This window comes from Bactrocera neohumeralis, chromosome 6 (assembly GCF_024586455.1).
Source record: "Bactrocera neohumeralis isolate Rockhampton chromosome 6, APGP_CSIRO_Bneo_wtdbg2-racon-allhic-juicebox.fasta_v2, whole genome shotgun sequence".
In the NCBI taxonomy this organism is placed as follows: domain Eukaryota; kingdom Metazoa; phylum Arthropoda; class Insecta; order Diptera; family Tephritidae; genus Bactrocera; species Bactrocera neohumeralis.
In genome coordinates, this window is record NC_065923.1 from 35,681,812 (window position 1) to 35,704,505 (window position 22,694).

Here is a 22,694-nt window from a genome sequence, read left to right on the forward strand (position 1 = left end):
TTCAAGGTTATTTATTTTTATTTATTACTTGTTTTTATTGATATTTTCGCAGATGCTACACTTGCATAGGATACCCCGTCAAATATCCAATTATATTTTAAATTTACAATTTTTAGATCAATGCCAAATTACCAAGAGACAAAATGAAATATTCTCCATTTTTCATTGTTTAAGTTATGTAATTTTAGTGATTTTTCTCTTTTTTTCATCAACTAATGGATAAAATAAAATAAATAACTAGGATGGCTACGTTGATTAACGTAGTCATTAATTTCATTAATCGTCAGCAGATAGATAATTAATAGAATAATGTCGTAGTTAGTTTACTTAAGGCATTTAATTCGAGTATTTTCACATCTACTATACACACGAACAGCATACTTTTCTTTATATGCGGGTGTTATAGTTATTTTGGTTTTTAAATACGGTTGCTTCGTTGTTGGTTGTTAGTTTCAATATTGTAGTTGGTCGCTGCGCAGTTTTTCTAATCATGTATACGATAGTTACTGTGAAGCTGAAAATTTCTCAAAGACACTCTTAATTCGTACAAACGAACATCTTCTCTCTCAGTCATGATCCACTTATGCAACATCCATACATCATTCCATACAAGCTTCATCATCACTACTTCTTCAAACGTCTGAAAAAAACACATACAAAACAAATACGGACAGATTTTAATACAACACAAAAATTACGAATTTCATATACATTTACATACATACAAATCTACTACATGCATGACTAGAAAAAAATCAGTTGAAATTCAATTATTTTGCCATCGTTTCTTAAATAATCTTTATTTCTCATATTAAATTTACTGATTTTCAAATAGTTAAAACATAGATCTTAATGTTTATATGTTACTATAAAGGGATTTCATTTTACTGTTTTACATTTTTTTTAGTATTTATGTAAATGTTATATATATATCAGTAATAACTCCTGCTGCTGCTTGTATTTGTAGTTGATTTATAATTTTTTTTTATAATATAAAAGTACATTTGTGTGTATACTTGCATTATAATTTTAGATTTTTGTTATAGTTGTATTTTCTTTTCATCCTGTGGTACTTATAAAAATAAATTGTTTTCTATATATATATATATATATATATATATATATATGTATTTATACACTAATAATATGTATGTATGGGCTTATACCAAAAGATCGAAAACTACGCGTAGCTCCACCACTTTTGTTTTTGAATTTATCAAACTTTAATATTTTCTAAATATGATATTATTTTTGTTCGTTTTTGAAACTCCATCACTTTTGCTGTTATATATCATGCTATGCTATATAGTGCAGCTTATACTCTTCGCCTTTTTTCTATATATATAAATTGAAAGATCATAACATATGCAAAAGGCTCTACTGTTCAAATTTAGTTGTCTATTAGCTTAGCTTTAATTACGCCACAAACTGTTTGACAACCTTTGAAAAGGTTTTTGATCGAGTATTTAACTTCTGCTTTGAAGTACTTCCCTATTTTGCAGCAATTCTATGGATAATAAATATCCGTTCATCGCTGTTTACTTAAATTGATATTGCTTTATATTTTCGCTTTGTATAGTGTATCTATATATGTATGTATGTATTTATACACGCAAATTCATAGTCAGTAGGGAAGCGTTAACGTCTATTTTATTGTTTTTAGGTTGGGTTGCAAACAGTAATATTGGCTAATACATAACCTGTTTTCCTTTATAAACGGAAAATACGGTCAGTTAAACATAGTGTATATGTATATGATGCTTATCATTGGCTAACGTATAATTGCTTTCATAAATTGAAAACAAAACCAAAATGAACGGTATATAATTTTTTTTTAAGAGCATGTCGCATAAATATACATAATATGTACGAGTTAGTATATTAAGTCTTGTGTATGCATCGGGGGAAGGGCTGTGTACAAAAATATAGTCATAGATTGTGGTTTATTAAAAAAGTTTATGCCCATAAATGCGAGTTTCAAAATGTGGTTGGTTATCGTGCTAATAGTCAACAGTTGCGCATTAAAATAAGACATACTACAAATTGCAACAATATTTCATAAGCTAAAATATGTTGCGAAACAAACAGATTACATGAAAATGCAATTTTGCAACGCATTTACGAAACCGTTAGCGTTTAAAAAAATATTGTAGCTTGATTAAAGGTTTCGCCCGCAACAGGAAAATTTTTATTTTTCCAAAAATTGCTACGATCTTTAAACGAAAACTTGAATTTTTATAACCCTATGCGGCGCGGTATTCCTTTGCTTGCTTCTATGCGCCTTAGATTTTTTTTTTTGTAATTGTAATAAATGTAAATTTTACATTTTTGTCATGTTTGATCTAATAATACATATGTAAGTGAGTAGGAAATAAGTTGTTAAGCCTCTCTTCATTTTTTCGCGCTTTCCTTAACGCCCTTTTATTTATTTTATTAATTTATATTTATTATTTGTGGGAAAGCGTTCAATCTGTATTGACAATATCAATTAAAATTAAACGAACAATATCTAATTCTTACTTTTGATTATAGATAAACTCGCTTTCAGCATATAGCCAGCGTCGTTATTCACTGGGAGTCATTTGCTAACAGGGTCATTAAAGCAATTCACGCTAAATGATAAAGTCTAATTTCAAGTTTCTAGAACACGACAGCTATTAGCAAGGTCCAGTAAAGCATACAAAGCAGAGCATTGCCGTACATGTGAACCGTCACCTAAGGAATCTGTTTAATGCGTTTAGCATGTATTTGATTAACGAACGCAGGACATGACATAGAAATCCGTTGAATTTTGATAACTATGCTGTGTGAAATTTTAGATAGAAGCATCGCTGCTCTCCTTTTCTCTTTTTTGTAATTGCGTTTGTTGTGATATTTCAATTTGACATTTTCATTTATGATATTTCACATTTGTGTGATCTGACAAACATTTAAAAACAGCTGAGTTTCTATGCGCTGTGTAAAATATAACTGCGGCTATGCTTCACATGCAATGTTTGTTTATGCAGTGCTGTGCTATGTATACGAGTACATAACAAATCAACAAATCTTTAGCCGTGTGGTCTATGTAAGCGTAAGAAATCCGGACTTCCATACAGTTAAGTATTGTTCTCAGAAGACTTTACAAAAAAAGTTGTGAGAATTTTGAGTTATTAATAGAAATATTGAAAATTACAGCACAATTATTGTGCCTGTAAATGATTTAACTGCAAATGCCAAGAGTTTAATATGCAAAGAAACAAAAAAATGCAATTCTTTAGCTCAAAAATATCCAATAAAGTTCTTAAAAATTTTCAAATATATCGATAACTTATGGTAAAAAATGAAGATTATGTATTAAAATTTTCTTTTAGCAGTGTGTTCTCAACTCAACCCTTAAGTATTAAAAATACCTTAGAAATTTAAGGAAATTCTTACGCAACAATTAATGCGGTTAGAAAGAAAAGTGTGGCATTTCTCAACTTAGCACTATTCATCTTAGATTCTCTATTATTTTTTATATAATGTTATGAATTGTAGATATTTACAAAGATGTAATTTGTTCTAGTTTTCGTTATACATATGCTCAGTCTATTGCGGTCAATTACATATACGAATCGAGCAGAAATTGTTTTGATACTTTGTAAAACTTAAGTTTCAATTTAAATGTATATCAAACTACTGAAACGGTAAGAAGAAATTCTGCTGGATTGGTCAAACTAATATAAAGTGTACAAAACACATTTTGGGCGCTCGATTTGAATATCATTGTTCTAAATATTTTGCTTCAAGGTCACAAGTTAGCTGGCTTGAACTTAAAGGGATCTACTTGTAAAAATAGACTTTTTCTTTTAGCAAAACGTTTATGTTGTTAGATTTCAAAAATATGTAAATAATTTGGCCGAGTCTTATGGGAAAAATTATATATGTATATATATGTAAAAATATGCCTGAATGTATGAATTTTAGGTGCATAGGGTGTGGTTTCTTGTGCGTGTTGTGGTTATAAGTAACTGAAACCAATGTTAAATTATAGAGCTCTAGGTATTTTATGTCAATAAAAGAGAAAATATTTATTATGCAAATGCTTTGGAAAGTAACGGTCAAATGAGTAAAGTAAACATTTCACAAATATGCTTCAAGATTTTACATCTTATTCAAAAGTATGAATTTACGTATGTAGATAACTATGTACTATTTACGGTTAATTTATGAATGTATTTGTAAATGTATTTGGATAATCTGCGTCTCAATTACATGCAAAATATTAACTCTGATTAATTCAATCAACATTAAATATTCTAAATAATAACTTATTCGCATTGTTGTTATTATTGATATTATTGGCGAGAGCGTTATTGTATATGTAAATGATGGAGCGCTTTAGAGCATGTGCGCGACACAAAGTTAACTATCAATTGTTGCTGATTGCGGCCTTTAAGCCGCTCAGTTTTATTTACCATTATTTGCAACACTCTGGTTTTGCTTTAGGCTAATTTCGAATATGCATACACACAAATCACACCCACAACAACACCCGCCGCAATATAGGTAATTAATGACCTTCGTTTCTTCGCCGCATGTTTGCTCTCTTCGGATTCGCGCTGCTTTCGCTTGATCTCGTTCACCTTGTGCTCGATATTCGCCTGTCGTTCGGCACGTTTTCGTCGCTTCAACTCATTTTCGGGACTTCTATAAAGGATTGATAAACTTGTTTTTAGAATCGTGTACCATACACATATAAGGGCGTTGCTGACTTACCCGACGGTGTTTGAATTACTATATGTAATATCGGTGCCATTTAATTTAACTTCGTCCAATTGCTCATTAAAGCCGCCTCCGCCACCACCGCTGCTTGCCCGTTCACTGCTTATACTCCGTTCATGTACAGCGTTAGCGTTTTTCATATCGTCCGCATTGTCATCAGTTTGTTCATTGATTTGCTCATCATTATCGTCGTCGTCACTTTCATCATTTTCGTAACATTCATTTTCATCACTCTCCGATCCATATATACGATCCAATGAGGCTTGAGTGATTTGAGGCTGTTGTGGTAAAGGTGGCAGCGGTCGATTTGACAAACTATCAGCTGTTTTTTCATTGTTTATGAAATTATTCAATGCATCCTTGCTAGTGTGATTTGCATTGTCGGTGAGTGCATATAATTCCTCGTTAAAACTTTCACTGGCTGGTATTTTTGGTAATGGTTTACCATGTAGGTTCAACGTTAATGAACCGGCAGGGCTACAACCGGCCATTGGCAGTGTTAGGGAATGTGTGCGTGGTGGCAAGGGTGGCGGAACATCGCCACTAGCTATTACATCGGGAGCATACTGTTCATGTGCACTGTCACTGCTGGTAATTGGGGTTTCTTTGTAATTTAGAAATTCCTGCAATTATTACGCAAATTAATATTTTTAAATGTTCAACGAATGAGCGAAGTATATAAAAAATAACTTACTGGATCTTTGAGCAATTTAATACCCTCTATGATTGATTGATAAGAGAAAAATAATTGATCTGCAGTCTGTATTAAGCCCATGCGATATCTGCGCAGCTCAAAAAGCACATCCTGCACAGAAACATTCGCTTCGCCTTCCTTCTCGATCTGCAGATAAAACAAGGAATATAGTGATGTTATGTGTTAAATTTAAAATTGCTTTCTCACACACTAACCAGTACTAAACAGCAGTCAACTAAACAAAATGTGCCAGAACGACCAATACCAGCGCTGCAATGCACAACTGCTGGTCCCACATCGGCATCGAGTGCGCCTGAGTCCCGCACTTGTTTTAGAAACTGTAGAAACGCTACTGGTGAACTAGGAATGCCAAAGTCTGGCCATGTTGTGTAGTGAAATTGCAGTATTTCACGGCTGGTATTTGTCTCCAGATCTGTTAGCCTTAAGATGAGTTTTGTGGATTTTTGTAGTAAATTTAAGAACTTGTTTGATTTAATTTAATCGTCTGTCTACTTACTTGAACCATCTGCGACAGAAGTTCTTATATTCTTCGCAACGTAGAAACTCAACGGTCAAATCCACTTCTTCTAATCTCAACGCATTCTCAGGACCCTTTCTGTCTGGCCAATAGTGATGACATTTAACTTGTTTCTTTTCCATTAATTTGTTCAGCATTAGAATGGCTTTGGTATTTTGTTCCCAAACCATTAGCCAAAAGTGGCCGACGGTGTCCACTAGAGGTCCTTGTGTTAAAATATATTTGCGATCGGCACGTTCCAGCTGAATGGAAATAAAATAGAGAAATAAAGCACATATTGGATTTCTTTAAGGGAGTACAAGGGTTTCACGGCTTCAAAAAAATTTCCTTTTCAATTTTTTATTTCTAGAATAATGTTATAATTTTTCAAGTTTCTACGAGTTTCTAATAGTTACCGAGATACAACCTTAAGCAGTTCAACGGTCAAGGACAGCTCTATTGTTACTCAAAACTTTAAATTTGCTGTTGTCTAGTCAAAATCTCTCGATAACTGTTGCCCCGATCTTGATAAGATATTAGATAGATCTTCGAAATTTATCATTCATTTCCTCTTCACCCCATCGAAGCCCATTTAACCCCTTAAATCACTCATTATTATTACTGTCTTACCTGAACAAGATTTGCATTTATATAGTCAACACTGCCCCTATGGATGATGATGCGAGAGTGATCGTACGGGTTTACATCTCTGTATCTGTTTAGGCAGCGATTGTAAGGTTTCTCCGATTCAATAGTGCCAAACTGTTTTTCACTAGCTTCACGTTCACAGTGATCACGAATTTCCTTGAATGAAAAAAATAAATGCATTTTTAATAATTTAAATATAACAATTTAAAGGGAGTTTAAAATAGAGCTAAGTTTGGCCGTAACCAAACATTTTATTTACATATTTTTACAATCCCTACGATAGACAGTTAGTTCCATGTTACCGGAATCGAGTTTTATCCTGCCAAGGGATTTTTTCGGAGATCTAACACCGTTTGAAAATGCAAGTTTTAGATTTCAGATTTTAAAGTCTCGAAATTTTTTTGACAAAACTAAATAATCAAAAATGTTAAATGTAAATTCAACATGTAATATTCGAAGAAAGCGAAGTTGTAATCCGATCTGAACAATTTCTTCGGAAATTGTACCGAAGCTTTGGGAAATTCATGCCAAATTAGGTGAAGATATTTTGCAAAGTAAAAAAATCCACATCGTGCTTATTATACATAGTTTATATGAAAGCCAAGAAACGTCACGCTGATTTGTTATTGAGGTGACTTCCTTTGATGAAACATTACATTTATTCACGGCATACACACACACACACACCCAAAACAGATGGCTTAAGACTTCGTAGTGATATCATGCCACACACGCGACATGCAATTGAATGCATTACAATAAAAATACACACACACACGCATACGTATGCATGCATATTTAAAAAGTCAGAACACACACAAAGGCCGATAAAAATTACAAGATTTCTGAGTATTATGAATGAATTTCTGGCGAAAAAAAAAACACAAAGGCAAAGAGATAGAAAACCTGAACATGGAGCAACTGTTGCCAGCTCCGCTATCATGGTGACCGTTATAATCGTCAAATATAACACTTTTCTCACATGCATAATTAACTAGGCTAACAAATTTTAGCGGCGTTCGCAGCAATGTGCTTAGAAGAGTGCTTTGTGTAAACGACTCAAGGTGTACAGGCAGTGCATTTAGCGCCTTATATGTATGTATGTATGTATGTATGTATATATGTATGATCAATGTCGTGTGGTAATGTGAAAACATTTACCCAGTTGTGCTCGCGTGTGTGCCGGTATGCAAACACTACAACACGTTGTACATACATACATACATACACACACACGAGGCGTACAGTGCGAAACCCATCATTGGATATCTTAACAATTCGCAACGAAAATTGAATTGCACATAATCTTGTACTCATTAAAAATAAAAACAATGCAATCGTTACATACATATGTACATATTTAACTTGAGAAGTGGAGCGAAACAGAGTGCGATGTCTGAGAATGTTGTAGCTAAAGATGATTTTTAAGTGTAACGAGAAAATTATGATATGACACCCTTTACAGGTGCATTTTTTATAGCATAAAGGGGTATAAAAAATATTCTTTCTTGATTTTGATCAATCAGTTTAAATGGCAGCTAAGTACATATGTACATACATACATGTATACATATGCTGTAGTGATCCGATCTCAACAATTTATCCGCAAATTGCAGAGATGCTTTGGATAATAATCTTTGCCAATTTTCGTGAAGATATCTCGTCAAATAAAAAAGTTTACCATACAAGGACTTGAGTTCGATGAGTGAGTTTGGTACAACAGTAGAGGCCAGCTAATCCGGACATGGCCTAATCCGGATTCCACTGTAATCCGGACAGGGTTAAAAAACTCAAAATTTCTATTATGTCCCTTGTAATCCGGACCGATATTCTCTATCCGTATTCTCTAATCCGGATCACATGTTTATTATTCACTACATTCGCTTTTATGCTTTATTGGTTTAAGCTTTTTTTGTTTTTTTGGAACATGTGTATTATTTGTTATAATAAACAAACGGAAATTTATAAATATTTTTTCATAATACATAGTTCTGATATGTCTTTGGTAATCCGGATTTCCTTATTTTCCGGATAGGGGCCGGTTTTAATTGATCCGGATTAGCGGGCCTCTACTGTATATATAAATAAAATATTTATATATAATAACATTAGTTTAGTAGTTTTTGTATTTATTTGTTTTTGCATGGCTTGTCACATTTTTGGTTATTCCACTTTTCATTGCTGTGATTTACCTATTTATAATTTTTATCAGCGCTGCCACCATAATGGTGACGTTTCGTACATACAAACTTTTACGACAAAGTACTTATATGGGAATTACTCATCAATTGCTGATCGATATATGTACAGTTGCGGTAAAAAAAATAGCGCTACAATTTTCTACTGATAAAGTTTTAAAATATATTTTATCCTTTTTCTGATCTGGCTGCAATCACTATGGGATATCGTTATGTGTGGTGTGCTTTCCAAGTTTCAACAGAACGTTACAAATTTAAACGAAATTGCTCGGTTGTTCCAGGAAAATTATGCGAAACGCTATATATTATGAACAGAGTGGAAACGCGTGGCTAAAAGCGAAGAATATCACCAAAAATTATAGCGCTCTTAACCAGACTATGCAAAGCAAAGCCATTTACGCCAGCAACGGAAATAAAAAAAGAACTGAATGTGAATGTTAGTGTGTGGACAGCTCGCCGTCGTTTGCGTGAGAACAAACTAAATGCTTATAGCCCTAGGAAAGTACCGCTTCTTACTACAAAACACGAAGCAAAGCGGATGTAATTTGGGAAAATCCTCTTAGAATGGTTAGTTGAAAGGTGGCGATAGATTCTTTGGACTGACAAGGTCGTTTTGTTTGGTGACCGGGGATCCCGATCTTATCATACGTTAGAAGACCTATTAATACAGAACATTCGTTGAGATATACCACAATATACAGTAAAGCACGGCGGCCACAGTATTATGGTTTTGGCATGCTTTTCTTACTACTATGGCGTTGACCCAATTCATTGCATTAGAACTACGAGGGATCGGCATGCATATGTTGATATTTTGCAAAACGTGATGTTGGCGGTTGCCTGAGAGGAAACACCGTTAATTTGAACAATGAAGCTGTATAATGGATGAATGAAGCAAACAAGCATAACAGTGCGCAAGTGGTTCAAGGACAATCGGGTAAGCTTGATGCACTGGCCTCCGCAATCGCCAGATTTGAATCCAATTGAAAAACTTTGGGTCGATTTAAAAAAACCGTTGTTTAATTATGAGCCGAAAAACAATACTGAGTAATGGGGGGATGCGATTCCCGTGGAAAGATGTCAACAACCAGTTGACTCCATAGCAGCACGATGTACCTCTGTTATTGTTAAAAAAGAATATGCAAGTTTGAATAAAAATTTTTTATGGAAAATTTAATAGTTAAAGTTCCCAAGGTTTTTTCTGTCAAACATTTATTACCGGTGAAGTGCTATCATTTTGATCCCGGCTGTATATACATATGTATGTACATACATATGTACATATCTCTCTGCCAATTGTTTTGTTTACATGCGTACATATCATAACATAGAATTGGCCAAATTCGTATTCATACACCACATTTTAAATGGATAGTAGTATTTTTCCACTAAAAGGTTAAAATAAATATGTCGCAATTATTTAAATAAAACAAAACGAGAAGCATTTTACCATAATACTTCGAATTTCGAAGATACAGTCACACAGATAATATAAAAAGTACATCAACCAAGGTGTAACGGGTGTTTTTTTAGAGTGTGGAGTTGGTCTTTTTGACAGCTGTTATTTGATTTATGCTCAGTTTGGTTTGCCATTTCATAATGGACAGACTTACTACGGAATTTTTCAAATATTCACACGACAATTTTTAACAATGAAACTCATCTTTGGTTGAATGGTTGAGACACCGTTACATCTTTAAAAAGTCACTGTTAGGTGTGCTCTATGGACAGAGGTATGTATGTATGTATTTGCCCATGGTTCTTCAAATTATAGCGGAACATATTGTTACAGTCAATTGGGAACGCTATAGAGCTATGTTTAATGACTTAAGACGGCGCTACATGCCAGACAGCGAAACAATCAACTTATTGAAGGAAACTTTTCGTGGGCCCATTATATCGCGTCGTTAGTCGGTATTTTGGGTAAGGTTACGTGAAGTCCCTTGTCTACAGAGATAAGCCCGAGACGATTGTCGTCTTAGAAGATAATATTTGGCAACTCCATATTTTGGAGAAAGTTGTTGAAAATTTAGACTTCCGACTCGAATTTTGCTGTTGCAAGAAATCATTTTCGAAACATAATGATAAACCTTTATCTTTCCTTTGCATTTAGAGGACGCAAAGCTAAATTCTTGACCATAACATTATATTATATGTGACCTGGTCTACGAAAAGGGGGCTTAGGTGTCAAAAAAAGGAGAACAATTAATGAGATAACGAGAAACTGACGATTATTTTTAACAGATTTTCCCAGAAAACTAGTTTTCGCACGTTAGCTCCCTTTTCGTAGACCAGGTCACATATGTATTTTATTTCCACTTGAAAAGTACATGTCTAAACACTTTTCTTAAAAAACAAAAACTAGTTGAATTAAGTCAGAATGGTACTTTTCATTGAAAGCCTTCCCCTTTATCTGCTTTCGTGAACATAACTGTACATACATAAGTACGTAAAAATAAAAAGTTTTTTTACAAAAGGTGAATTTTGAACTTTTATTTACAATGCCCATTTATCATAGACAAACAGCAGTGACTCACGTTAGGCACGAGAATCAGCTGTTCGTTTAGTATATACATTTGCCAGACAATGCCTTGTGTGCCTCGTTATTTTGCATCAACGATCACTAGTAGCGTATAAAAATCATTTACTTATTTGAAAGTTCACCAAATTGAGCGACGACCGCCTAGCTGTCTGACTGACCTTCCAGGAATGCCGTTTGTGCGTTTGCTTTCAATTTAAACGTTTTTATACTTTTTGCAAGTTTCCGTTTCACCTCTTTTCGTTGAAAAGCGTTACTAAAAATGATTTGAGCGAGAGTGAGAAGAATGTGACATGGAAAGGAATATTATCCAATATTATAGTATTATTGCTTTTAGCACGAAATAAATATTAGTCTGTATACATTTTCTCGGAAATATAGCGATTGGTGTTCAAATTGCGATTTTGTGGGAAGTTTGCTTCGAAATGTGTTGTTTTTGTTTCTTTAAATCTGTCTTAGACAGGCCTCTGCATGCAAATGTATGTATGTGTAGTCATGTCTGGCTATCTGGATGCTGTGGTGAATACAATTTTCATCCGCATGTGTTTACTTATGCATTTGCTGTGAATGTTTCAAGGAAGGTACGAATGGGTATTTTGAACCAGGACATATTGAAACAGCATCGTCAACATTAGTTACAGTGACTCACAATTTTTTCGGTGGAAATTCATTCAAATATGTATATTTAACGCATATTTAGCGATAATTTATTTTCAATCTCAAACGCAACTTAAATTCGGAACTATTTGGAATTTTGAGTAACTGTTGACGATTCCGTTAATGTCTTGTTAATTTATGTTTTATTACTGGAAATCTGAAGAAGCTGACAAGTGCTACAAAAATCTAATACTTACATATTTAAAAGAAAGAAATTACATCGGGAAAACGCGTGCAAAACGCATAGGAAGTAGCTATGTATGTATGTGTCCATTCTGAAGCGTTATAAATTATAAGGCACATCTAAATCTTTAATCAGAGCTCTTGAAAGTGGATTCACAAAGAAAAACACATCAACGAGGATGGAATGAAATTTAAGGAACCTAGAACTGTGGAGGATGGAGTCATGTTTGGAAGTTCAGGCAAGTGAGGAAAGTTCTCCGAGCGCCATTCGCTTGGAAATGATCAGAAACGATTCTTTTACATATGGCTCAAGCAGCTCACGACTTCCGGTCTTAGACCAAGTTTTCTCTGCGTAGCAAACAACAAACGTTTGAAGGTGAGCTGAAGTAAGAAGGCGAAACATCCCTCGCAAGGTTATTCTTTGGGTTTGGGACCCGTTACGAAAAAAAAATACTTCAAATAAAAGGATAAATCAGCTTCGGATGAGGCACATTGTTTATTTTCTAATTAGCACCTTTTTTAGGTTAAAAACTTAAAAAATAGAATAAATTAAAAATAGAAAGGCAAACATCCGTCAATTTGAGTCATATTTCAAATTCTAATGTTGGAAACATTTCACTGACCACTCGTGTATTTTCAATAAAAGAAAAAAACGCAACTTCGGAGCTACATACTTATAACATCCTTCACAGATAAATTTCTTATAGCATAAAACAATAAAAAAAGTTCACTATCTTGCTTTTGATAGTTGTCCGATCTGAACAATTTGTTCGAATATTGTAGCGACACAATTTTAACAGATCAAACACAACCAAAATTTTGAATAAAATTCAACTTCACATGCCGCCATTTTATCAATTTAAAATTTTTTTTTCTTCAAAAAAATGAGTTATTTTTAAGTTTTGTTAATTCCTAAAAATTGTTTTTTAACATATACCTCTAGGAGTACGCCTTAATATGAGTTTGTAACAAACACTTTTGCCAAAAGCAATATATCATCTCTCAAATGGATTATTGTTGGGGACTCTAGCTCTTGATAAAATACAAAAATTCCAAGGATTTGAATATATTCTCTATAGTCTAAATATTTTCGAAATAGAGAAAAATCATCATTAATAAATTTATGAGGCTTATGCTACTTGCATTTCCGTCCATTAGACTTAGTTAATATTACCATTAACCATTACTAAGTATTTCCTACTATTTTCAATTAAATGCTCGACAATAAACAAAAACAATTTTTTTTTGCAGGAATTACCAATAATTCAAGTTAATCTCTAATTATAGGTATAATGTAAGTGTATTTCTCCTTATTAAAAAATGTGAATCCCCAGTAGACAATATAAAAGCATTATTTCAATAAAATTATTGATTAAAATTCTTATAATGCAAATCAAATTAAGCAATGTGAAAAAGTTTAATAACCTAACTTAATAAACATATATGTGTGTACATATACTTAAATTGCTTTTTTTATGAATTTTGAAAGGCAAAAATTTCCTGTTGGGTTTACTTGTAGATAACAGGTAGGTGTTTGTTAAAAGAGCATATGTCCAACTCATTGACGGATTGCAGAAAATATAAATTCCAACACAAATATAATTCCGCTACAACTTGAGAGCTCTTGTGATGACGAGTTTCCAACAACAAATTATACTTTACTTGAAGCATGAAAGTACCTGCATCCAAAGAGGTCTGTATTATGACGTAACTATTAGTCAGCTGGCTATGTTTAATATTAATGTGAAATACAAATAACTGATGTTATGTACATACATACATCTGCGATATGTATGAAAGTAATACTGAGAGTGGGTGTGTAAACAATGTAAACCTCCGAACAGACATTCAGGTGCACATTAGAGAGACATGTGTAGTTTTAAAATTTAAAAAAGGCGTCGTGAAGGAAGGTTGTCTTCTATAATTGTATGCTATGGTGAAATGCTTTTATATTACTGACAGTGTAATAATTTCAGAAATTATCAATTTAACGCCGATACAGATCGATTATTTGATAACATGCTCATGTCGCGCCATTTGGTGAGATCAGTTAAATATCATGCCCATGTTGCTTATAATGCACCCAACATGTGATATGTTATCAGGGATTTTGGTCATATAACAACTTTAGTTTTTTTAATTTTATTGTTTGGGAATTTTATGTGCTCTTTTGCTGGAAATGCCCAGCGAATTTTGAAAATGTGAAGTGTTTTTGAAGTATAGTATATAGCGTTTACTTCTTTCACTCGTGGTTTTCCAATCGACGTGCTGAGCTTAATCTCCCCAACCAAAAGTACACAAGTAAATAAGAATTAAACATCGCTACATTCAATTGTATACAAATGTGTATACGACTACACTTTCGTACATACCATGTACAAGCTGGTTTGTAGGCAATGACTATGTACTTTCCTAGTTTACTTCTTGATTCTCTCATAGATTTCGTAGAAGCCAGCATAAAATAAAAACAAATAAAAATAGTAACTGTGAAGGCGATGAATATGTAGATAATACAGGGTTAATAAGAGAGAAAACCAAAAACGTTAGAATTAGCGGAACAGCGTCTATACCCTTTACTGAAAAGAATTTTGCACCAATAAAATTGTATTACACTTTGTTTTCGTTAAATTTTTGTTTTGAAAATTATTTTTGTATAAAATAATCACAAATTCAACAAAAATCTTGCTTTAATTTTCTTTTGGGAGCATTCACCCCACTGCGGGTTTATTGTTTACTGTTTACCTGGTAGCACCTATGCCAGCCTTGTCGATCAGCGATTCTATTATACTCAGCTTCTATGGTGCCGCTGCCGCTCCCGTTGGCGTTACCTGCCGCTATGCTGCTTCCCACATTATCGCTGTCACAAGTACTCGTTGTTGTATCATTTCTATTAGTAGTTGAAGTCATCTTTTCACGTTTTCGGTTCGTTTAACAATTTATAATATTCTTTAAAAATATGATATTTAAATGAATACCCAATATGTATAACTTTTAAAAGATGTAAATTTTTTCGTGGTTAACTTCGTTGAAACAGTGTAATAATTGAATGTCAAACATTCCACACAAGACTATTTATTACTTTCGTTTTAGCCACAAACACATTGGTATGACTTATTTCATGATAATTGCCGGAAATACACAGAACACTATATTATAATAATTGGAAGAGTGTATCTTTGTAACTTTTATTATAGATTAAAAGAAAATCGAGTTGCACATTTGGTGATAAAAAAAAATAAGCAAAGCGAAGAACTTGCCGATTCAACACAAGCTCTGCAAAATATATATTTGCCTTGCAATACACGCGTACACTATTCAATAAGCTTTATTAAAAACTCCTTATTTATTCGTTCCCGTTCACACTATTAGCAAAACGTAATTTTTCATTTTGCAAGCAAAAATTAAGAAATGTAATGAAGAAATTTCGCACTTTAATTCGTCTCTCACTTTTTTGCCCAATGGTCGTGTTGCCGCTGCGAATTCGCTGGTGTGTCATGTCAAACAAATTGTAGGGTTGCATCATTAGGTATTGCATAGTGTTGCCAATGTTACCTTAAATTAAAAGAATATTCCACAGGGTGTTCAAGAATTGTTTGATCATTCAATATTATTAGGAGTAGATCATTTTTCTCGATTTTTATTTTTTTTTCCGTTTGTTTATTATTTAGCGTATCGGTTATTTCCCATCTATCAGTTAAATCAGTGGTTTATTACCCACCAGCGCCACCAGAGTTTCTGTTAAGGTTTCTATGAGCTCAATAGACAACTCTAACCGAAACTCTTTTTTTTTTTTACTAAAGGCCTTATGAATTACAGGGTGTGTAAGCTTTAGTTTCCACGCTAATTTTTTAAATGTATTGGAGTTTTGGTAACAATGACTTGCTGTGCTATTTGTTACTACAGTCGACGTTAACATATTAGAACAAATTTCTTTTCAAGGTGGTTTAATGAAATTGTGCTTTTATTTAAATATCGCTAGGTAATTCTTAAACAAAAATAACAGAGTTGCACAAATATTGATTTTAAAGTAAAGATTCTTCTATCAAAAAAAGGCTTTCAATATTTACGTACTTAGATACGGAATATGTGGACCTTAATGTCTACAGCTAACTTTAATCGAAAAAGTCAGTCAATCTTTGAGTTATAGTTTTTTTTATATAATTTCTTGATAACGTGTTTATGTGTTTAAAATGAATAGAATCAGGATGATACTTCCTCCAGCTCAATATGTGATAACGACATTTAGAGATCGTCTTTTTCTGATAATAGTGCGAGCTCGTGCCCAATAAGGTTACATACCTCTGGTCTATTGTGTTTTATAGAATCCAGAAGCTTAGTAAAGCGGATGCGATATTCGTTGTTCTTAATTCATTCCCCAATAGCTTGAATTCTCTTTCTGCGATTGCCGGTTTATCAAATAGTATGCTCCTGGTGTCTCCTTACAATATATGTACTCGTATATCTGCAATCGGTTTGGGCCGGGAAGACGAAACTTCGCCAATTGTCTCTGTCCTGTGTGAACGACATGGTCTGACCAGCTCATTCGTGGCATTTTTACCTATATCGCCAAATAGTTCACACAGCTCTCGTGGTTCCATTTTCTTCGAAACTCATGGCTCACGTGAACGGCTCCAAAGATCTTGCGAAGAACAGTTCTCTGGAATGATCCATGAGCTTTTCATCTCGGGTCGTCATAGTCTATGTTTCTCCGCCATATAATACGACGGGAATAATGAGAGATTTATAGAACGTAAAATTTGTTCGTCGAGAGAAGCTGCTTCTTAATTGGCTACCGATTCCAAAGTAGCACCTCTTGACAAGAGTTATTCTACGCTTGATCTCCAAGGTTAGATTAGTTAGGGATATTTGTATGTGGTCTCCAGGAACTTTATCTTGCTCTCGTTCCCCACAAGACCAACCTATTTCTTTTTCTACGCTTGAAAAGGCTGCGCTGACGGCTCGAGAAGCAGCTTTAAAATTGATAAAGAGGTGACGGAGGTCGATCTGTTTGTCAAGAGTTTTCTCAAAGATTTGACGTATTGTTTCGCTTCTCTTTCTACGTTTGAAAAGGCTGCGCTGACAGTTCGAAAAGCGGCTTTAAAATTGCCAAAAAGTCATGGGTGTCGATCTGTTTGTCAAGAGTCTTCTCAAAGATTTAACGTATTGTGAAAATCTGTTATATGGTGAATTTGCCAGGTCTAAAAAGACACACTGACAAGGTAAAATCAGTTGTTTTACAATAAGCTTAGAATTAGCTTTATACGCGATATTAAGCAGATTGATTCCGCGATAGTTAGCGCAGACTGTAATCTCCCTTCTCAGAGCTTCGTTCTGGATACTGTAGCAGGTTAAACTCCTACTTGTCCAGAATAGACCCCGACATATCCAACATATGCTCTGCATGGAATGAGTCTTCGCATGACACTGGCCACCTCTTTACATGTCTCGCCAACCCCCCTCATTTAACACCCATTTCCCTTTGGTCGGACCCCGTCGAAACAGCACGATTCCTGGGCCTCCCGCTAGATGACGTCGACGAAAACCTAGATAATAAGCTGAGAGTGATAACCGTTAGAACAACAACAACAACAATCTCCCTTCTCGTGAATAGAGCAAAGTACACTCGTATTCCAATCATTGGACATGCTTTAAATAGCTCAGACGGTAATCCACCTTTTGGGGCTTTGTTGTTTTTCGTAAGCCACTTTAGAGCTATTTTCACCTCGTCAAGGAGTGTTCGAGTGTACTCAGTGTGTCTGTTATAAGGTTTTGTTTCCTGTCTTTATAGAGGTCGGCCCAGGACTTGAAACCATTTGTTTGCTGCCTTAACTCCTGATAAAATTTTCAGGCCGAACTCCAGCTAGCCAGCATCTCAAGCAAAGGACATCTTTCTCCCCAATTTCTTCTTATTTTTTACTGGCGTAGACATCGCTTACGCGGTTATAGCCGAGTTAACAACAACGCGCCAGTCTTTCCTTCTTTTCGCTATTTGGCGCCAATTCGATGCAGCCAAGTCTTTCTCCACCTGACCTCTCCAACGGAGTGGAGGTCTTCCTCTTCCGTACAGCTTATCGTTCCATCGACGCGGTAATCGCCGTTGCGAGTGTGCAAAGGACCATAAATCTTCCGCAAAGCCTTTCTCACGAACGCTCTTAAGGCTGACTCGTCAGATGATGTCAATGCCTATGCATCCGAATCATATAGTCGGGAGGAGATTTAACTTTTCAATTGCCTACTCAGTCCAAAGACATCTGTTGGATTTAAAGGCCAATACAAAAAATTATATATGACTTCAAAGTTATAACTGTTAACAGTATCGTGCGAGCCAAGTTCGAATGTGATGACTGTTTGTTTGATGACAGGAGACATTTCATCTTGTCCTCGTTCACAACCCGATCCATACTCTTAACTTCGTTATTCAGTCTGGCGAAAGCCGAACTAACGGCGCGGTTGTTAAAGCCAATGATATCGATGTCATCGGTGTGTAGTGTTTCTGGCGTTTTTTGTTAGTCGGTTAACGCACTTTTAGTGATTTTCAACATAACCTTTGTATGGGAGGTGGGCGTGGTTATTATCCGATTTCTTCCATTTTTGAACTGTATATGGAAATGCCTGAAGGAAATGACTCTATAGAGTTTGGTTGACATAGCTATAGTAGTTTCCGAGATATGTACAAAAAACTTAGTAGGGGGCGGGGCCACGCCCACTTTTCCAAAACAATTACGTCCAAATATGCCCCTCCCTAATGCGATCCTTTGTGTCAAATTTCACTTTAATATCTTTATTTATGGCTTAGTTATGACACTTTATAGGTTTCGGTTTTCGCCATTTTGTGGGCGTGGCAGTTGGCCAATTTTGCCCACCTTCGAACTTAACCTTCTTATGGAGCCAAGAAATACGTGTCCCAAGTTTCATCATGATATCTCAATTTTTACTCGAGTTACAGCTTGCACGGACGGACGGACAGACAGACATCCGGATTTCAACTCTACTCGTCACCCTGATCACTTTGGTATATATAACCCTATATCTGACTCTTTTAGTTTTAGGATTTACAAACAACCGTTATGTGAACAAAACTATAATACTCTCCTTAGCAACTTTGTTGCGAGAGTATAATGTTAGCATCGGCAAGTATTAAAAATAATTTTCTTAAGTTCTGACACAAGATCTCGACGTAAAACGCACTAAGTAGTTCTATACGTTAATCCACATTGACGCGAACGGCGCCGAATCGACTCTTCACGGTCTTCGCGTGTCAAAGTAAGTATCCTGTACTCGGAGGCTTGAAGAGTTGTAGTCCTCTTTCCACCTTTTTAGGGTTTTGGGTAGACGGTCGTACTTTATAAATCAAGTTAGAAGACTACAGGCTATGTTTACTAACATATGGTCATTTCGAATTTTCGTATTTATAAAACTATATTTCACGATTATTTCTATCGGAAGTGGCCACTTGCTATAGTGAATTCCATATTCAAAAATTTGTTTGGCGAACATCTTTAACCAATTGTCTCTTCAAAACTAGCGCTGCACTTTTCAATTTGCTTATATTCATAAGTGTCTAGGTCAAACAATAATCATTATTAGCTTCAAACTGTTACATAACAATAAAAAACATTAACTCCGCCTACACTGAAGTTATACTTTTTTTTTTGTTTTAAATATGTTTTATTTGCAATCTATTAATAAAAATAATAAGCAAATGAGATAAGAAAATCATAATCTGTTATATTGTTATAAACCAAGGGGCGCTTGTAATTAGTCTTAACGTTTTTGACTGAAATCTTTGTAAAATTTCAATATTTGAATTACTAGCAGTGCCCCAAAGCTGCTTCGCCTTATTCAATTCTTCTTGCACCAAATTAGTTGCTTCAACAGGAGACTGGCTTGACGACAATAGAGCAGTGTCATTTCAGTTTCAGATATGTCCGAGGTAAAAATGGTGTAAAGTACAGGACCAAGCACACTACCCTGTGCTACTCCAGCGTTTATGAATCTTATGTCAGACGTTTCGTTATTTATTTTTACATAAAATAAGACTTAAGAATTAGATATATCTGAGAGGAGAATATGTTTTTTAATTTATATAGTAGACCATGATGCCAAACTTTATTAAATGCTTGCTGAATGTCCAAAAATGCTGCTGAACAGTATTCTTTATGTTCCAAAGTGTCAGTAATGTAGTCAACTACACGGTGACATTGTTCGCTTGTACCGTGATAACGGCGAAACCCAAATTAATGTTCAGGTATTACCTTATTCACCTTTAGTAGTGGCAATATTCTACGCAAAAATATTTTTTAAAATATTTTAGAGAATAAAGATAACAAACTGATTGGTCTATTGAAGTGATTTCATTCTCGGCTTTACCTGGTTTGAGTACCATCACAATTTCTGCATACTTTCACAGCGTAGGGAATTGGTTCAGCCTTAATATTGAATTATAGATAAGTGTAAGAAACATAATTCCTTTTTTAGGTAAGCACATACTAGCTACTCTGACATCAATTTTGTCATATCCTGGAGATTTTTTGTTGTTCAGTTTCTCGATTTCAGAAGGTATTTCGGCGGGCGTAGTATGTTTCATTGGTAGAGATAGTTGACAGGGTATATCAAGAAATTATAATATTGCAGTGTCATTGTTGCTACCACTACAACCAAAAGCAGTGAATGTAGCTTATCATTATCATCGGCATACGCCAGCAACTGTACTCTTATAGAAGATGGTACCTTCTCTGTTTAGTTCTGCAGCTCGAACTATTTTCTCCAGAAGCAGGTTGAAGAAGTCGCACGATAGGGAGTCGCCTTGTCTGAAACCTCGTTTGGTATCGAACGGCTCGGAGAGGTCCTTCCCGATTCTGACGGAGCTTTTCGTGTTGCTCAACGTCAGCTTACACAGCCGTATTAGTTTTGCGGGGATACCAAATTCAGACATCGCGGCATAAAGGCAGCTCCTTTTCGTGCTGTCGAAGTTGTAATCACCTCCTACAAAAAATCTTCGACCGAGAGAGCTGAAGAAACAGCAAATATATTTTCATTGATAAATTTGCATTTTATTTCAAATTCGGCTAATAATTATACAACTTATAAATCCTCTATACTTTCCTAGTAAAATTGAGACAACCGGGCGTATGAGTAATATTCTGTTATTACAATTTGGTATGAAGTATTTACATATGCTCTCAGGTTAGGAATAACTCATTACATAATTTTCTGCCATTTTTTGAATCATATACTCATCTATGCAAATATTCCAAGTGGAAATTTATATTCTAGGTAAGTTACTTTTTATTGTGATCAAAATATAAGAGTTTTCTAAGGTATTCTTACTTTGTATGCACTTTATACCAATAAATTTCAAAAGGTGATCCATTTCGAGGCTCCCTACTTTTCTGAAGAAAAAACACAGAAGCTTCAAATTTTATTGGGAATATTTATTATCATTCTTTGCCATTTATTTTTTGAAGAATATCTTTTTCAAATGTTGGCCGTGGCTAAGTAATATAATATTTTTGCCCCTCCAGTACCATACTTTCAATACCAGTTGAACACTCTCACTTTAATAAATAATGAACAAATAAATAAATTTTATTGAGAAGTAACTGCAGGCGCTTACGAACCAATTTGAATAAGTATTAAAGCCTTGCAAATACCGTAAAGACGTTCTGACATATCGTGGCATGCCAGCAATAAACTTCTGTCAGTCACGCATATTAAGTGCAGTTGTTGTGTGTCAACTCCTACTGTTTCTGAAGTTGAAAATTGCAAAGATTTGTTCGCTTAGTCCTCATGATATCACGATATTGCTATTCGATTCATAGAAAAAAGTAGTAAAAAGTAGAGAAAGTAAATTTCCACATCAGATGACACGAGAGGGCTCTATAGAAACCAGTGTCAAAACTCACAACACGAAACCCTTGTTTTTTCTGGATAAAATGGCAGCTCTTGAATATTTTCAGGTTGCTTTTCATCGCTGAACAAAATTTGGCACGAAAACGTCGGATCTTTTTAAGAGCCAATAAAGCGAAGCAATGTCGTTTGAGAAGGTCGAGTAGTTTCAGATCTTGCACAAGCTGTTTATGTTGACCATAAGTTGAGCGAATTTTCGTCATAAAGTTGGACGATTTGTAAACGTTGTTCGGGCGTTAGTCTTTCCATGATAAAATGGCAGAAAATATGGAACAAAAATAATATGACAGTTTGACATGACTTACGCGAGATTTGTCAAAAAATGGCTATTGAAAAAAATACCTCTACTTGGATCAGCACTAGATCTATATCAGTAAAAAAGCATGATTTCATGATGTCTAAGAGAAAATACCGTGAAAGCATTATATTGCAAATTAACCTGATATTAAAGCACCTTTTGTACTAAATATTCTCAATCACAACTGCCACAATAATATTTATTTAATGTGAATTTTCCTGATGTCGTTCTTTTTCTAACTCGTACTTCACTCTGCTATTGCTATATTTTGTAAACTGGACAAAGAGTATGCCGTAAGTTAAGAT

General features: G+C 34.7%; 1 protein-coding gene across 3 annotated transcripts; it reads right to left on the reverse strand.

Moving 5' to 3' along the window:
• Positions 1-7: 7 nt before the first annotated feature.
• Positions 8-15,662, reverse strand: LOC126762999 (tyrosine-protein phosphatase non-receptor type 61F). 3 transcript variants are annotated; one of them, XM_050480144.1, is made up of 8 exons: positions 14,925-15,662; positions 6,588-6,761; positions 5,958-6,220; positions 5,656-5,881; positions 5,441-5,587; positions 4,741-5,369; positions 4,440-4,671; positions 8-640 (listed from the first exon to the last, which is right to left on the reverse strand). In XM_050480144.1, the coding sequence occupies exons 1-7, from the start codon at positions 15,087-15,089 to the stop codon at positions 4,467-4,469; spliced, it is 1,809 nt and encodes a 602-aa protein (XP_050336101.1). In that variant the 5' UTR covers positions 15,090-15,662; the 3' UTR covers positions 8-640; positions 4,440-4,466. The 3 variants fall into 3 exon arrangements, with proteins under 3 accessions (XP_050336101.1, XP_050336102.1, XP_050336100.1); XM_050480145.1 differs by having other exon boundaries at positions 4,543-4,671; positions 14,925-15,661; XM_050480143.1 differs by lacking the exon at positions 8-640 and having other exon boundaries at positions 1,101-4,671.
• Between the last annotated feature and the right edge of the window lie 7,032 nt (positions 15,663-22,694).

Bases quoted from the DNA above. Each gene is read 5' to 3' on its own strand.
- LOC126762999 (XM_050480144.1), bottom strand. From the start codon at position 15,089: ATGACTTCAACTACTAATAGAAATGATACAACAACGAGTACTTGTGAC. The intron at 5,370-5,440 runs GTAAGTTATTTT...TAATAATTGCAG, and splicing joins TTAAATTGCTCAAAGATCCA to GAATTTCTAAATTACAAAGA. The intron at 4,672-4,740 runs GTAAGTCAGCAA...AATCCTTTATAG, and splicing joins AGTAATTCAAACACCGTCGG to AAGTCCCGAAAATGAGTTGA.